Source organism: Arachis ipaensis, chromosome B07, assembly GCF_000816755.2.
Source record: "Arachis ipaensis cultivar K30076 chromosome B07, Araip1.1, whole genome shotgun sequence".
NCBI lineage: Eukaryota > Viridiplantae > Streptophyta > Magnoliopsida > Fabales > Fabaceae > Arachis > Arachis ipaensis.
The window spans coordinates 48,527,091-48,544,591 of NC_029791.2; the positions used below are offsets into that span (position 1 = coordinate 48,527,091).

Genomic DNA, 17,501 nt, shown 5'->3' on the forward strand with positions numbered 1-17,501 from the left:
AAACTGAAGGAATAAAAGAAAAAGAATATGAAAATAAAAAATTAATAATAAAAGATAACTAATTGAAAAAGAAAAGTTATCTAATCTAGGTAATCAAACAACGGGTAGTTGTTAATCACAGTCAATTCTCGACAACAGCGCCAAAACTTGGTGTGGATGTTAGAATACCACAACTGAACCGACAAGTGCACCGGATCATACCAAGTAATATCTCAGGTGGGTTAGAGTGGATCCCACGAGGATTGATGGATCAAACAATAATGGTTGAGTGATTCACTTTGTCAGACAAGCAAAAAGGACAATTTTGAGTTCAAATAGCATTAAACAGTAATTTAGAAGAGTTAAGAAAGCAAACAGTAAATTGGTTGTGAGAATTATATGAGAAAATAGTTAAGGTTTTGGAGATATTTACTTTTCTACATTAACAATTCTTATTAACCAGTTTGATTTTGTAAGGATTTTAATTCATAGCAACTTGAAGTGATTAGATTCTAATTCCTTGGTAATTTAATCCTTTTCTAACTCAATTAACCATCAATTCCTTGGTCACTTAATCTAATTAGAGGGTTTAAGTTCAAACTTTATTTTATAGCCACAAAAAACCATAAAGATCCAAAGATGATATGATTATATATCATGTATCACATTAAATTCGGACAATTATAGAGTTATGAGAATTCAGTTTCAAGCTGTTATTCAGGTGAGATAACTTTTCAAGATTCAACAAGAATTCAATTTAGAAAAGAGTTATTTTCCAATACACTCTAATCCGTAGGATGAAGAACGAAACAGATTCTTGAATATAAATCAATGCATTAATAAGAAGTAGAAAACAATAGTTATTAATCCATTCAAATAAATAGAGCTCCTAACCTTAACAATGGAGGCTTAGTTGCACATGGTTTGGAAACCCAAGCAGAGAAAAGTGTAAAGTGCGGAAGAGGAGAAGTAGTCCTAGGTCAGAATATCTTCTCCTTTTATATCTAATCCTCATAAATATAAAATATAATTTCTAAAACCTAAAAATATCTTTTCCTAATTCAAAACTAATTTTAAAAAACTAAATTAAATCAAAAGATTTAGTGAAGATCACACGGAAGCCCTTCAAAATCAGCATTCTAGCGCCAAACTTGAGCTGAATGAAGTTTGACACCATGTTCACGTAATAATGCACGCAATTCCACGTTCCTAGTGCCAAACTTGGGGTTTCTAGCATTTGGCGCCAGGATGGCCGAAGCAAATATGGAGGTTCTTGTGATCTTGGCGCCAAACTTGGGTTGGTGGCATTTGACGCCATGATGCCAGATAAAAAGTATAGACTATTATATATCGTTGGAAAGCTCTAGAAGTTGGCTTTCCAAGGCCACTGGAACCATGTCAATTGGACCTTTATAGCTAATGTTACACTCGTTGGAACGCAAAAAGGTTAGGGTTGATAACATCCACTTTCTTTCTTTTTTTTAACACGAACTTTGTCAAACTTGCCTGAATGCTACCTGATGCCAAGGCATCTTAGGCTAGTTTCACTAGCATTTTTCTGTTAGTTTTAGTTGTTTTATGCATTTTCTTGAGCTTAAAGTAACCAAAAATGGTTAAATGAAGAACAAAGCAATGAACCATCCAAACAATATGATTTTGATGCAATTTCCATGAGTTTTAGTTATATTACTTGAATGCTATGAATGGAAGATTTCTCATGAAATGTTGCAAGACTTTGATGCATTTGTTTGGATGATTTCAGGGAAGAAGAGGCTAATATAATAAATCAAATTGCACAACAACTCAAAGTAGCATTCATGGTGGCTTAAAACACCCAAATCTTGATATAATTCAACAATTTCATATGCAAATTCACTAAGAAAAGATAAGGAAGATGCTCATGCATCAGTATTCCTGGGGATCTTTGGTGCCGTCATACTTCATGTTAGTGGGTTTGTTAAACCTTTTGGGAGTTTGGCTTTCAGAATTTTCTCGATGAATGAGGTGGCTCCTATTATCACATGCTTGCTTCGTGTTCGCTTGACATCCCAGCAGTGTCTTCGGTCGTCCTCGTCGCATTGGCGTTCCGGATCTCTGGAGACGTTGTGGTTACGTCGTTTCCCGTGTTGTTCTTCAGGTGACCTGTCGTTTCTAGAGGTTGCTTGACTTGCGTGTTTCGGGTGATATTGCTACTTGGATGTGACTCGGCCCTCGAGGTGCTCAGCCTTCAACGGGCTGCCGATTGTCCTCCTTTTGTTCCCTCTGGACCGGGATTGGTTGGCGGTGCACGGTGCTTGTTATCCTCCCATGGGTGAGAGGAATGTTATCCCTAAGTTTGGGTGTTAGGCTTCGCGAGTTTGAGTCATGGTGATGGCTTGAGGATTGCTCCTCGAGATTCTCCATCATGCCGCCACGACTTGGCAGTCCCCACAGACGGCGCCAATGTACTAGAAGTCTCTAGTACGGGTAGTGAGATGGATCGGGAACTTACGAGTCAAGGTGGTTGTCGGATGATCTAATTGGAGCGGCGGGGAGCGGTACCTGCAAAAACACTCTAACGTCCAAGTCAGAATGGATCTGAAAGGTGTAAGGTGTGTGGAATGAGTAACATACCTGGGGGCCTCTGGCTCCCCTTTATATAGCTCAGGATAGTTATACTATCTTATCTATGAAGATAAGGGGGTATTTGATTTTGAATATTGGTTGGGAATTGCAGGGACAGTTTGGACCACGAGGGGGATCGGGGCCCAGGTATTCGGGTCGGAAGTTGCTCTGAGTTGGGGGACCCGAGAACCGGGTCCGTAACAGAACCCATCTTTCATGGATACAACGTTAGTTTCTTTGTTTGATGAATATTTTTGTAAGCATTCACAAATTTCATGCGTACAAATGGTAGTTTATTATTATGTCTCTAACAATCACGCACATGTGCACGCTGCCCTTGGTAACCTTCTAACTTATTAACCCTACTCAGGTAACAAGCCAACGGTATTATCTGGAAATAGTAGTAATGTCAATTGAGCACAAGACCCTAGGGTTGCCCCTAAACCCTTCAAAATAATTTCAGCCCACAACCCCAAAAATTACAAAATCACATTCTGTATGCCTGGTGCGGGAATTCGAGATTCCCACAGCTTAACCGGCAAGTGCACCGGGTCATCCAAGTAATACCTCAGGTGAGTGAGGGTCGATCCCATGAGGATTTTCGTACTGAACAACAATGGTTATCTAGTTGGACTTAGTTAGGCGAATAGAAACAAAAGGGTTTTGATGGTTGAAATTCGCATAAAACAATAAATAAACAAATAAAGAGAGCAAATACAGGGTTTGGTGTAAAAACAGTATGAGAAAACAGTTCAGGCTTTGGAGATGTTTACTTTTCCGGATTAAAAGTTCTTACCAACTATTTTAACAATGCATGATTCATTTCATGGCAAACTGTAAATGTCTAAACCCTAATCTCTTAGTGATTTAGCCTCCTCTAACCTTCATTAACCGCCACTCTCGTGGTCACTTAATTCCGATTAGAGGGTTAAGTTCAAAAATTAGTTTATAGCCACAGAAACCCTAATTACCTAAAACTAACAGGATTATATGTCACATATCCCAATTAGTTCATGTAATTAGCAATTTAGGAGGAATTTGTTTTCAAGCTGTAATTCAACCGAGATAACTCTCTCGAGATTCATAAGAACTCATGTAGAATAAAGGTCACACCCTCGTTCCACCCAAATTCATAAGATTAAGAATGCAAACAATCTTTGAAATCGAATCAATGCATAAATTAAAATAGAAAAGCCATAGTTCTAATCCATAGAAGTAAACAGAGCTCCTAACCTTAACCAAGAGGTTTAGTTGCTCATGACTTACAGAGAAACTAGGGTTTTGAAAATGTGCGGAAAGGTGCGAAGATCCGAATACAAGAGATCTTTTTCCTTTTTATACTAACCTAATTTGATACAGAAAATAAAATAAAATAATAATTCTTAAAACTAAAAGATATTGCTTGTAAATAAAAATTACAAAAAAAAAATAAAATAAAATATAACTAGTACCAAATGCTAAAATCCACTAGAGATGCTCCAAGAGTGGGCATTCACGTTCGAATTCAACTTGTTTTACGCCCTAAGGGGAGCACTTTCGCACATGCTACTGGCGCTAAATGTTGGCTGGGCATTTAGTGCCCTGGGGGGCTGCCAGCTTTTCTATTTTTAGCTCTAAACTCTACCAAACTGCTCCAAATTTCACCTGAATTCATAAAAACACTAAAATAAATCAAAGTAGCATCCAAAGAGAATTTTTGTACTAAAATTAAGTAAAACTAAATAAAATCTAACTAAAAACAACTAGAAAATGATAAGAAAAATGGTACAACATGCTCACGCATCACAACACCAAACTTAAAGTGTTGCTTGTCCTCAAGCAACCAAAATAATATAAGACCAAGAAAAGAAAATGCCCAAGACTTGAGTGTTCATTTATGCTCATGTCTAACTACTGAGTGGGGCTAATGACACTCCAATTTTGAATAGGTTTGTGATGGACGGATAAATGCCGGTTAAGAATTTCTGAAAAGTATTTTCTAAAACAGCGTTGCAAGTACATCCTTAACCGACAAAATTTTCACTATCAATTTTGAATCTGTCAAAATTAATAATAAATAACCGGGAGTAGAATCCTGGGTCGTTTCCCTAAGAGTTGACCCATGATGCAAATTATTGGTAAGGATTTTCCTGAATATTTTTGAAAATTGAGAACGGAAAAATAAATAGCTAGAAATTAAAGCAATGGATAACTAGTAAGAGTTGATAATTAATCAAAATAAAAGGCCTTGGTTAGGGGAGAGAATTGGAATTTCTATCCTTGTTGTCTTTCCCATGTGTAATGATAAAGGTTCATTGCTCCCACTTAGTTATCCTCTAGCAATTGAAGGAAAGTCAAGTGGGCGTCACTAACTCTAGCTCACAAGTCCTAGTCACTTCATGGGGAAGGACTAAAGTTGGTGAGATTTGAGCTAGACAACAATTTTCAATTACAGATTAATACTTGGATATAACAACTCAAGGAGTTTCAATTACTCAACCCCCAACCAAGTTGGAAATTTTACTCCATTATCATGAATGTCATTTTCAGAAATACATGGTGGGTGTAAATAAAAGACATGATAATTATCAGAAATTAATTAAATCGAAATTAGCACTAACAATAATTAACAATGATCAAACAAGCAATAAAAATAAACATAAAAATATGCATTAATAAAATTCAAGAGAAACAAGATCCAAACATGAATTCAATAACCAAATGAAAAAGAGTATTCAGGTAATTAAAGAAAAAACTAGAAATAAAATGACGAGGAATGAAGGTAGCAACAGCTCTCCCAAGATCCAATTCGAAATAAAAATAAGAATGCCAAAACCCTAGAGAGAAGTAGGAGTTTTTCTCACTAGAATTCAAAACTAATCAAAAACTAAAAGCAAAAAATGAAGTGTCTTCAGTCTCAGCTCTATCCCAGCCTTTAGTTTGCACTTTTGGGCTTGAAACTGGGTCCAAATCAGCCCAGAAATTGCCCCTAGCGAGTTCTGTTAATTGGAGCACGTGACGTTCGTCACGTGTATGCATCAGCCACGCATACGCGTCGGTGGCTCTACACAAGGTCACGCGTACGTATCAGTCACGCGTACGCGTCATTGGAAAATGGCTTAATCACGCATACACCTCGGCTAAAAACTTGACGGAAGAAAAATGTCGGTAAAGATTTTCACAAAAATATCGCATTGCAAGTATAGTTCTAAACCAACAATTAAACCTCAATCAAAATTTAGATTGTTTGTCACTTAAGCAAACCCAATAAAATCAACCAAAGTATTTAAACCTCGGGTCGACTCTCAAGGAATTGCAGGGAAGTATGTTTATTATTGGCTATGAAAAAGTATATTTTTGAGTTTTGTAATAAGAAACAAGAAAGTAAAATGGCAAGAAAATAAACTAATAACTAAGAAAGCTCTTAGCAAGGAAAGAGAATTAGAAGTCCTATCCTCATTATCATCGTCAATTGTGATGATAAATGTAAATTGCTTTCACTTAGTTATCCTCTAACAAATGAAGAAAAGTCAAGCGAGCAAAATCGACTTAAGTTCACAAGTCCTAATCAAAGACTAGATTTAGTGATGCTCAAGCCAACTAGCAACTTTCAATCACAAATCAAAAAAAAGAATTTTGACAACTCAAGAGTCTCTAATTAATCAATCTAAGTCAAGAACATAAAAATCTAAATTAAAATTCACCCAAGTATTTTATCAAATACTTGGAAGGCATAAAATAAAAACAAAGAAAATTGAGAAGACATAGGAAATTCGAAGACTAACCAAAGCAAAGAAATAACAATAACAAAGCAATTGAACAATAAGAAACATGAAACATAAATTGAATTAATGAAAATTGAGAGTAACACATTAACTCATAAACTAAATTAGCAAAATAAAAGAATCAATAAGGGAAGTAGATAACTAAAGTGCTAAAACAAATAAAAGTAAGAGAAAACTAAATTAAAATAAGATTGAAACCTAAACCTAAGAAGAAAACTAAATTAAAGTAAGAGAGCCTCTCTCTCTAGAATTCTACATCTAAAACCTAATGTGTGAATGAAAAGTGAATCAATCCCTCTTCCAGCTTCACTCTGCCGCCTCTAATCTATATTTTCGGGCCTGAAACTGGGTCAAAAGCAGCCCAAAAATTGCCACCGGCATTTTCTCGTAATTGAAGCACGTAACGCTCGTCACGCGTACGCGTCATCCACGCGTACGTGTCGCTGAACGAATCCCTGGTCACGCGTACGCGTCATCCACGCGTACGCGTCACTTGCCTGCTGCACCGGTCACGCGTACGCATCATCCACACGTGCGCGTCAAGGCCAGCTTCTCAAAACTTCAATTTCTTGTGTTCCTTATATTTTTGCATGCTTCCTTTCCATCCTCTAAGCCATTCCTACCCTAGAAAACCTGAAATCACTTAACGCACGTATCACGGCATCGATGGTAATAAAAGAGGATTAAAAATTAGCAATTTTAAGGGCAAAGAAGCATGTTTTCAATCATAGCATGAAATTAGGAAGGAAACTTAAAAACATGCAATTTACATGGATAAGTGTGTGAATAGTTGATAAAATCTACTCAATTCAATAAAAAATAAACCATAAAATAGTGGTTTATCAGTTTGGCATTTCACTATCCTTTGAAGCTCAGAAATATTAGTATCCTTCAAAACTAGAACTCGGATGACATTATAAATTCTCTTTATATCTTGAAGCTCTGATTGATCCTTGAACACACTTATCTATAAGATTAAGAACGAAAATAATCATTGAAATTGAAACAATGCATAACTTAAAATAGAAAAGCAATAGTTCTAATCCATAGAAATAAACAGAGCTCCTAACCTTAACCAAGAGGTTTAGTTGCTCATGACTTACAAAGAAACTAGGGTTCTAAAAATGTGCGGAAAGGTGCGAAGATCCGAATACAAGAGATCTTTTTTGCTTTTATACCAACCTAATTTGATACGAAAAATAAAATATAATAATAATTCCTAAAACTAAAAGATATTGTTTGTAAATAAAAATTACAAAAAGAAAATAAAATATAACTAATACCAAATGCTAGATCCACTAGAAATGCTTCAAGAGTGGCCTTCACATTCAAATTCAACTTGCTAGCATTAAATGTCAAATTGAGAGTTTAACACCTTAAGGGGAGCACCTTCACACATGCTGTTGGCGCTAAACGCTAGCTTGGCGTTTAGCGCCCTGGGGGGTTGCTAGCTTTTCTGTTTTTACTCCAAACTCTGCCAAACTGCTCCAAATTTCACCTGAATTCATAAAAACACTAAAATATCTCAAAGTAGCATATAAAGAGGATTTTGCACTAAAATTAAGTAAAACTAAATAAAATCTAACTAAAAATTATAAGAAAAAGGGTATAAGATGCTCACGCATCAAAGCCCTGACTCTAATTAAGCACCCCTAAAAAATAATTAAAATAGGGCTGGCCTTACAAGCCCTAAGGCTGCATTTGTTTCTGAGAACATGACAGGACAAGACACTGAGAACAAAACATAAGGGATAGAGACACAAAATTTTGTTTTTTTGTATTTTGTTTGGTGATAAACTAGAACAAATTATGAAAATCCAATTTATTCTTATTTTTTTTCATTTAAAAAATTTGAGATGAAAGATATAATAATAAAAAAATATAATTATGAAAAATTAACAAGAATGATGAAAGAAAAAATGAAAAATAAGTTGTGTCCTTTCTAAGTGTTCCCGTGTCGTTCCTGTTAGGATGGACACAAAATACACTAATTCAATGTCTCTGGACACATTTTCTCTATCTATGTCTCCTTTGCCAAACACGATTTTATGTCTCTATGTTCCTGTCTCAGTGTCTTGTCTCTGTGAACAAACCCAGCCTAAAAATCCTAGAATCAAATTGGTGACCTCCTCCTCCCTGACCCTGAGATGGTAAGACCTGCATTGAAATGTGAAACCTGCTGAAGAGTGAAGACGAATGCGGTGCGCTCCACCTCCCTGATGTCCTGCGCGGTGCTACTCCTCCTCCCTGATGCGATTCTCTTCTTGTTCCCTGATGCCATGACGCAGTGATCCTCCTTTGTGCTCCTCTTCCTCCCTGACACCGTGACATGGTGATCCTCCTCCTTCCTGACGCGGTGCTTTTCCTTCCCCTGATCCCGTGATGCGGTGCTCGTCCTCCTATCAGCGATTTAGCTTATTTCTACTTTAAAGAGTGTGTGTTTCTGCTTCAGAGCCTCATAGGTGACTTTCTTCTTCTTCTCTCCCTCTCTTAGAGTTTTTGCCTTTCTAATTTGTTTATTTCTACTTGATTTTAAAAATGGGTTCAATTGTGGTGTTTGAATTTTCTTATATTTGAATTTGAATTTTGTTGAATTCCTTTCACAAGAATTTGCACTGGGAACGTGTGATTATTTGCAATGTGTTTTGAATTGATCCCTTATGAAATTATTTTATTTGTGGGTTGGGTTTGTTAATGCATAAGTTTTATCTGAGTTAGCAGTTAATTATTAACAAAATCAGTAACATGAATCATGATTAAGCTTCTGTTATTTATTTTATCTATTTTATCAATTATTAATAATTCAATTATTCAAATATGTTGCCTTTCATTCATTGAATTGAGGATGTGAGGTTTGATGACCTTTCAAGTGTTTTCTACTGTAAATTGTGTATAATTTTGAAGGTAACCTTGTTTTGGCTCTTTCTTATTACAAAATTGAAATATTACGGTAACAAAGATATGACTTTTAAAATAATAATTGACATTCAGAATTTAAGTATTGAGAATACAATGACTATGTAGTGTCATTTTCAAACAAAAAAAAATGTATTAAGAATTTTTAGCTTCTTGATTCAGATTCGGTTAAATGTGTTTATTCACTTATTTACTTTTTATCTATTGCAAAAGTTGGTATATTGCTATTAGAGCAAACTATGATTATTTAGTTCTTATTTTTCTTAGAACTCAAATAATAAGAGCTCTTCTTTTCTTATCAATTTGATAGGGTATAAATATTGATGATCTCAAGATGAATCATTTTATTTTTGTTCATGGAGGTGGTTTTGGTGCTTGGTATTAATACAAAATTATAGCACTTTTAAAAAAAAGCAAAATAGTGATTTAAAAACATTTTTTTTATATATATTTCGATATCTATTTTTCAATTTTGTCATTTTTTATATATAAAAAATGATAACCGATAAAAGAAGCCAATAACTTTTAATAACTTTATTGAAAAAGTAAGGTTAAAAAAAAGATTTGGTAGATATGGGTTAGCCCTAAGACTTTTGGCCTGTAGACTTTTTTAAAATTTAGCCCTATTAATTACCTAACCTCCTATAAAACAGAGCCTAAACTTTATAGAACCAAACATATTGACACCACTAAAATATAACGATAATAATAAGAGAAAAGGACAAATAGATTATTGATCTTATGATCTACAGACATTTAAGTCTTTGAGAATTTGAAAATACACTCAAGTTTTTGACTTTTTAAAAATTTGAACATATTGGTCGCTTATGTTCATTTGGGTCTATCAGATTCAACAAAAAAATCAAGCATGACTCCCGTTGTACTGACCTAGTTAATGCGAATACATACGTAAAAAGTTTTTAAAATTGGACAAATTAAATTCAAATATATGCTTTCTCTCCAGGCAGTGCCATTAGCCTTTAGAGAAAATCTGTCAAGTGGATATGTTCAAATTTAAAAAAAATAAAAAATTTAAATATATTTTTAAATTATCAAAAACTAAAATGAGACAAAAAAAAAAGTATCAATTTATCTTTTTCTCCAATAACAATAATAATAAAAAGTAGCACGTCAAGCACATTTCAGAGAAGCAGGCACGAAGTGGCGAGGTGCCATAAAAAAACCCACTGAAAAAGGTTCACAAAAATCCCGCCTCCAATCACGCGGGCATGCCCAAAAAGCTGTAGTAAAAAGTAAAAACCTTACAATAGCAGGGAAACGGAAAAAAAAAATAATAAACCATAGCTTAAGTACATAACTACATTACTCTCGCCACCACCACAACACAACTACTCAATTGAAATACACAGAGATACAGAAATCTTCTTTTCTTTCTTTTGAAGCAGCAAGAATGGAAGAAGATGGAGATGTTGGGGAGGAGTACCTGTTCAAGATAGTCCTAATAGGGGACTCGGCGGTGGGGAAGTCGAACCTGCTTTCGAGGTTTGCGAGGAACGAATTCGACACGAACTCGAAGGCCACGATTGGTGTTGAGTTCCAAACACAGGTGGTAGAAATCGAGGGGAAGGAGGTGAAGGCGCAGATCTGGGACACCGCGGGCCAAGAACGCTTCAGGGCCGTTACCTCTGCATACTACAGGGGAGCCGTTGGTGCTCTCGTTGTCTATGATATCAGTCGCCGGAGCACCTTTGACGGCATCAAGAGGTGGCTTGAAGAGCTTGCTAGTTAGTCCTCATTCCCCTTCTTTTCTTTTATTTTTTGGTATTCTTGCATCATCTTAGAACATATATTTCATACGTGCTTAACAAATGTTTACTCTATGTTTTAATTTACAATGTTAAAAATAAAGGAGTGGTTCTAACTTCTTAATGCTTATTGAACATGTGCTAAATACTTAAATGTACTCTAAGACCGAAGAATTTCTTTGTGACGTGATATGCTGGGCTTTTGTTTTTAAATTTGGTTATGGGGTTTAGGGTGGTGTATTGGCTCGGAATGGGTGAACCTAGTGTATTTACGCATAGATGGAGGTGTCAGGTAGAAGGGTAACACGCAAGGGGCGTGATGGAAACGTGACAGCATCCTGGCCAACACGTGGAGGTGTGTTGGACATGTGACAACATATTAGCCAACACGTGGGGCGTATTGAAATACGTGGGGCGTGTTGAATGATTTCCACAATACTGTAATACATTTCAAATATCAATATTTAACCAAAATACCATCTCTATTTCCATATTAAAAATAATTTCTGGAGTTCTCTTTTATTCAATTTGTAATTAAGTTTTTATAGTTTAGAAAGTCCCCAATTATATTCTTATATTTTTTTAATTTTGTAATTAGATTCATGTGGTGCAAAAAAACATTAAAAAGTTAACCGAATGATCCTCTCCAAATTGGAGATACTCACACTTTTGTTAGCTCTAATGTTTTTGGCATGACAAGGACCTAATCACAAAATTCAAAATGGTATAGTAACCCAATTAGAAGCTTTTAAGCTATAGGAGTTTAATTATGAATTCGGTAAAACTATAAAGGTTAAGAGAATAATTTATTTCTTTTAATTTCTATGTATTATGCTGCTAGTAACTGATGTTGTGTATTGTGGGCTTCTATTTAGTGTGTTTAATTTACATGGTGGGGTTTTGTTAAAAGGAAGAATTGTTTAGGATTAGGATTAGGAAGGAGAAGGATAAGAGTAGGGTTTCTATATTTCTTTGCTGCCTTTTTTTCTTTAGCAATTAGTGGCTAGTAGTATAGTTGGTGCTACATGTGTACTTGATATGGTTCCTTTATTGGAAAAATGGGAAGATGAGGTAGAGGAACTAAGGATTGGATAGTTTTAAGTTTGAATCAGTGTTCATTGAGTTTGTATGGGCGTGGGAGGTATCAATTATGTTGAGGCTCTTCTGGAAGAAAAGTTGGTGAAGGGTATCGAATTGATTGAATGATTGTGCGTGCAGCTTGGTAAATGATGTGCCAAATATATGCCTGAAGATTGATTTATTTGCAGTGGTAGAATATGGATATTCTATCCTTGCCATTGGTGTGGATTATGCACTAATAATATCAGTATTTGACATTTGTAAGTAGGAATCTTAACATATCATTAAGTTGATGAATTAATTAATGGATATCTTGTTTTATTTCCGCTAGGCTTTGAATCAGAAATTCTCAATTGGTGGCCTAAATTATGCAACCCATTCCATCGTCAGGACCTTTTTCTGCAATAACAAACGAATATAATGGAAAATTAGAGATTTGTAACATATTCACAAATCTAAGTGTTTATAGGGAACTCGATATCTGTTTATCAAGATTAATTACTTTTCACTAAATAAATTGTTTAAACTGGATTGGATGAACTAATTAAATAAATTTCTGTTATAGTTTGCTGGTATAATGACACCTGTCGTATTATATGCAGATTTACCCGAGCATCGAATTTTGCATATTAGCTATTTATTATTTTTAGTTTTTTGCGGGTAAATTATATCAGTTTAATTTATTATAATATAAAACTAGCTTAAATTCGATTGAGTATGGTGGTGGGGTCAGTCCAAATCTTGCATCTTTTATGTTTCCCATATGATCCGTGACATGACTGAAGGTTCTTAGTTCTCGTGAGTGGTTTGTATTTTATTTTAATATAATTTAATTCTTGCATAAACCGCAGCTCAAAATGATGGCACTGTGGCAACCATGTTGGTGGGAAACAAGTGTGATTTGGAGAATATCAGGGAGGTTAGCGTAGAGGAGGGAAAAAACCTTGCAGAAGCAGAAGGTTTGTTCTTCATGGAGACTTCAGCACTCGACACTACTAATGTCCAAATAGCTTTTGAGACTGTTATCCGTGAGATTTACGACAACATCAGCCGCAAAGTCCTAAGTTCTGATTCTCACAAGGCTGAATTGTCTGCGAATCGAGTAAGCCTTGTCAATGGAGCGGGATCAAAGCAACATCAGTTCAATTTTTCTTGTTGTTCTTGATGATGAGCTTGGATCTTGAAACTTGTTTGGAATTTCAATAGTTATTTTCTTGGGACAGTTTCCCTGCTTTTAACATGGTTATTGTTCCCTACCGTTTTGTCATTTAGGTTCTTGAGGTCCCATACCCTTATCCCTTCGTGGAAGGAAAACGAAACCGCGAAATTATATACTCTTTTGCATGTATTTTGTTTAGTTAGTATTACTGTATTAGTGTGTTTCAACTCTCTCTTCTTGGCACTTTCGGTATTTTAGGTCATCAGGTCTTTGCATGTGTTCTTCTTAGTAGCTAGTAAGATATGTAACCAAATTATTTTTGAGAAATGATATTTGTATATTTTTTAATATTTTTTTGTACACTTTTTAATTATGGTATAAAAAATAAATATTTTATTTTTTTCATTTTTTGTCAATTACTTTCATACAAAAAATAAAAAAATATATTAAAAAAATAAACAATAAACTAGTGCTTAATTGCTTATAGTATTTTTTTTTTCATGATTTACGGATTTATATGTCTTCTCTACATAGTTTTGATTTCATGTGAAGATAAATTCCATTTTTACCATAGGAATCATCCTTTATATGTTCTTTAAGAATCACTTTAAAAGGGCATAGGTAAAGACAAGAGCGAAGGATTAGCATTCACTTTTCTCCTTACAAGTTACAAATATTTTTCTATTGTTATAAACTTTAATATGAAATCTCTTTAGTCTTAAACTCTCTCACCTACTTCCATCTATTACATCCTATGAGAGTCTCCAAATTATATGCACATCCTCAAAACATCTCATTTATTTAGATTTTAAGTTACTTCATTGGTGGCATATTTCTTTTTTTTTTTTTCGGTAAAAGATATTTTTTTAAACGTTTTTAAAAAAAATTTAAAAATATCTTTCAATAATTAATTCAATTTAATTTTGTCCTTAATATTTAGAATATATTTTAATTTTATCTCTATCATTAATTTTATAACAATCAATTATTAAGTCAAAATATTTTTATCAATTTTATCTTATTTAATATAATATCATTTTCATCATCATCACACCATCTCTAATTCACCTTTCTCCTTCCATCATCATTATCATCATCATCATCAATACTGCAACCACCACTCCAGCCATTAGTACCACCATCGTGACTTTCTTCTTCTTCTGATCACTATTACCATCACCACTACATATATGTATTCTTTTAAATAATTAAAAAAATATATTTTATTTATTAAAATAAATAATTTGTAAAATAATTACAAAAATATGTAGTATGTCTTATCTCGTTTACAGTTACACATATATAAGACAAACTGAATGACACGTGTATATCTCGTTTACACTATAAACGAGATTTGTGTAAACTTCTGCAGCGGATGAACATATGGAGCCTATTCAATGCTTGCGGCAGCACAAGCGGCAAGCGCATGACGACATGGAAAATGGAGAGATTGAAAATGACCACAGTTACACGTCCCCGCTGTGACCGAACACGGAATGAACCTTGAGACCAACCCTCGAAAGGGTCTAACTCCTCAACAACAAACACTGAAGCCCGTCTGTCACAGTGAGTAACACGCATCTTTGGGATGCTCTCTCTGTTCTTTTCAATGGCAGCCATTAGCCGTTGGGAGAAACGATTTTCAGCCGCCAGTTGTGCCTGTGCCTCCCCGCTCTTCGTGACGAACAACTTTTGCAGCCTCACGAGAGTGCATCGTATGATGGAAGAAATCGGCAAGCACCGTGTACCCTTAAGCACTGTATGGATGCACTCCGAGAGATTCGTTGTCATGTGACCAAACCGGCGACCGCCGTCACAGTGTTGTAGCCATATTTTTTTGTTGAACCTACCAGCCCAGTCTGCCATCTCTTGCGACAAACCTCTCAAGGCATCTATGTACCACTCGTACCTAACCTTGCTTGGACTATAAGCAGTGTTTATGAGGTATGGCTTGCCCTCGGCGGACATGAAACAAAACATGAAGTTTGCGGCCTTCTGTCTAACACAAAAAGCATAGAACGCCCTGGGAGGATGCCAACCACTATTATCGGCCCTCAGTGCAGCCTTGATCGCTTGGGATCTATCAGATATAATCAACAGGCCTTCTTGTGGGGTGACATGTCGTCTCAAATTTGTCAGGAAGAAAGACCATGACTCTGTACTTTCAAACTCTACAATTGCAAAAAGTAACAGGAAGGATATTGTTGTTGCCGTCTTGTGCCACTGCAATAAGCAATACACTACTATATTTGCCATATAAATGCATGCCATCGACAAAAACAAATGGCTTGCAATGCTTGAAAGCCTCGATACAAGACGGAAACGCGCAGAATACTTTGTCGAACATGCTACAGTCATGGACCATAAGGTATCCTTCATAGTAAGGTAAGGCCTCACATATTGTTCCAAGACAATAACTCTATAGTGCTTGTAGCAGCTTTGACACATTATTGTATGACTCCTCCTAGTCCCTGTATATCTACACAATTTGTAAGAACCGGAATAACTGTTTTAATAAAATAATAATTTAACTGCCCAGAATAGGTTCAAAAATATAAAAATAATATTTTGAAAATAAAAAGGTAAAATTTGAATTCAATAGATTTTTCTGAGTGGGAAAATGTATCTTTTATGAAAAGTTTTTGTAAAATCGCGTTCCGGTACTTAAGCTGGCAGTACCGGTTCTAGTCTGACCGATATCGCGTATTAAGAAAAATAAGATTTTGAAAATTGAATTTATTATTTTAAAAAGGCAAAAATAATTTAGAATTGAAAATCGGATGCTAATCTTAAAGGTTTTGGCCCAAAGTTGGGCCAAATAGACCTAAAACACTAACGGGTTGGACCGGGTCTAACTTGGGCCCAAGGCCCAACATATATACTCATTAAATGAGCTTTGAGCTCATTTTCCAGCCCAAACGGAGAGAGAGGCGCGGTTTGAGAGAAGAGAGGAGAAGAGGTGATGTTACTATTCACATCCACCTTCCAAGAGCCATAACTTGAGCTACGGAACACTGATTGATGAGCCGTTTGCAGCCACTCAAAGCTATCGTCGAGCTCTTCAATTATAACTAAGAAAATCTGGTAAAAACTCGAAGCTTACATCCCAGTTTTCGACCCTAACTTTCTGTGTTTTTGGGATTTGGTTTTTGAGTAAGTTTTGTGGTTTTGCTTGTTTAGGTGACCTCTAGTAGTGGGTAATTGTCGGACTTTGCTCCAATCACTGTTGGATAAGGTAAGGAACCTCTATATCCTTGTGGTTTAGTATAGTGTGAGCTTTAGTCGTTGATGCATGGTTATGTTGTATGTATGAAGCTTGTTTTTGGAGTTGGTTGTGGCTTTTGGCTTGGCTTTGGTGGTTTGGAGCTTGAGGGAAGCTTGTTGGAGCCAAGCTTTTGGTGTTTGCGCATATTGGGAATCGGCCAAGGTATGGTTTCAGTTTTCTTTATGTAATATGTAATGTTTCTGGACACTTAGGCTAGTTGACCCTAAGATAGGATTGAATGATATTGGCGTATGAATAATTATATGTGAAGTGATGTTAATTGTTGGTTGTATTGGATTATTGTGGTTGATGATGATTGTTGGAAATTATTGGTGTTGATGAGTATTGATGGTGATTGGTTATATTGATGAATAATGAGGATTATGAGAATTTATAATGATAATTTAATGTACAATATTTGTGATGGTTTTGAATGATGTATATGATTTATTTGATGTTGGATTGATGGTTGATGAGAATGGTGGTTTGTGAGTGGGAATTGTGGGAGGAATGAAGGATTTGAAAACTAAATGATTAAGTATGATGTGGTTTAATAATAATAGAAGTGTAATTGGTAATGTGTAGGAATGAGTAGGATTGAGATTTGGTATCGTTGAAATGAATGAGACTTGTGAGTTTGGAAAATTAGAGAATTTGCACAGTTTGAAAAATCTTGTTCTTGGGCCAACTTCGGCGGGCCATAACTTGGTTCTCGAAGATTGGAATCAAGTGAACTTTAGTTTAAATTAAATATAATTAAGAGAGCTTTAAAACGGTATAAAGATGAGTGAAATTGGAATTTTTTAGAGAAAGTTATGGATGTTGGAAGTTAAGGTCATAAAACTAAATTCTGTGATATTGCAGAAAATTTGAAAATCTATCTTGTATGCCCACGCACATCGTTGTGCGTACGCACATAACAAAGCGGGTGTTTCAAGTTGTGCATAAGCACAACATCATGTGTATGC

The 17,501-nt window shown here is 35.4% G+C and overlaps 1 protein-coding gene across 1 annotated transcript; it reads left to right on the forward strand.

Annotated features, from left to right (window-relative positions):
- Positions 10,437–13,616, forward strand: LOC107609461 (ras-related protein RABA5b). The gene is made up of 2 exons (XM_016311452.2): positions 10,437–11,008; positions 12,961–13,616. Exons 1-2 carry the CDS (start codon positions 10,675–10,677, stop codon positions 13,272–13,274), a joined length of 648 nt encoding a protein of 215 aa, XP_016166938.1. The 5' UTR covers positions 10,437–10,674; the 3' UTR covers positions 13,275–13,616.

Excerpts from the sequence above, each read along its gene's own strand:
- LOC107609461 (XM_016311452.2), top strand. The coding sequence starts at position 10,675 with ATGGAAGAAGATGGAGATGTTGGGGAGGAGTACCTGTTCAAGATAGTC. Across the intron at positions 11,009-12,960 it reads GTGGCTTGAAGAGCTTGCTA|CTCAAAATGATGGCACTGTG; the intron begins GTTAGTCCTCAT and ends CATAAACCGCAG.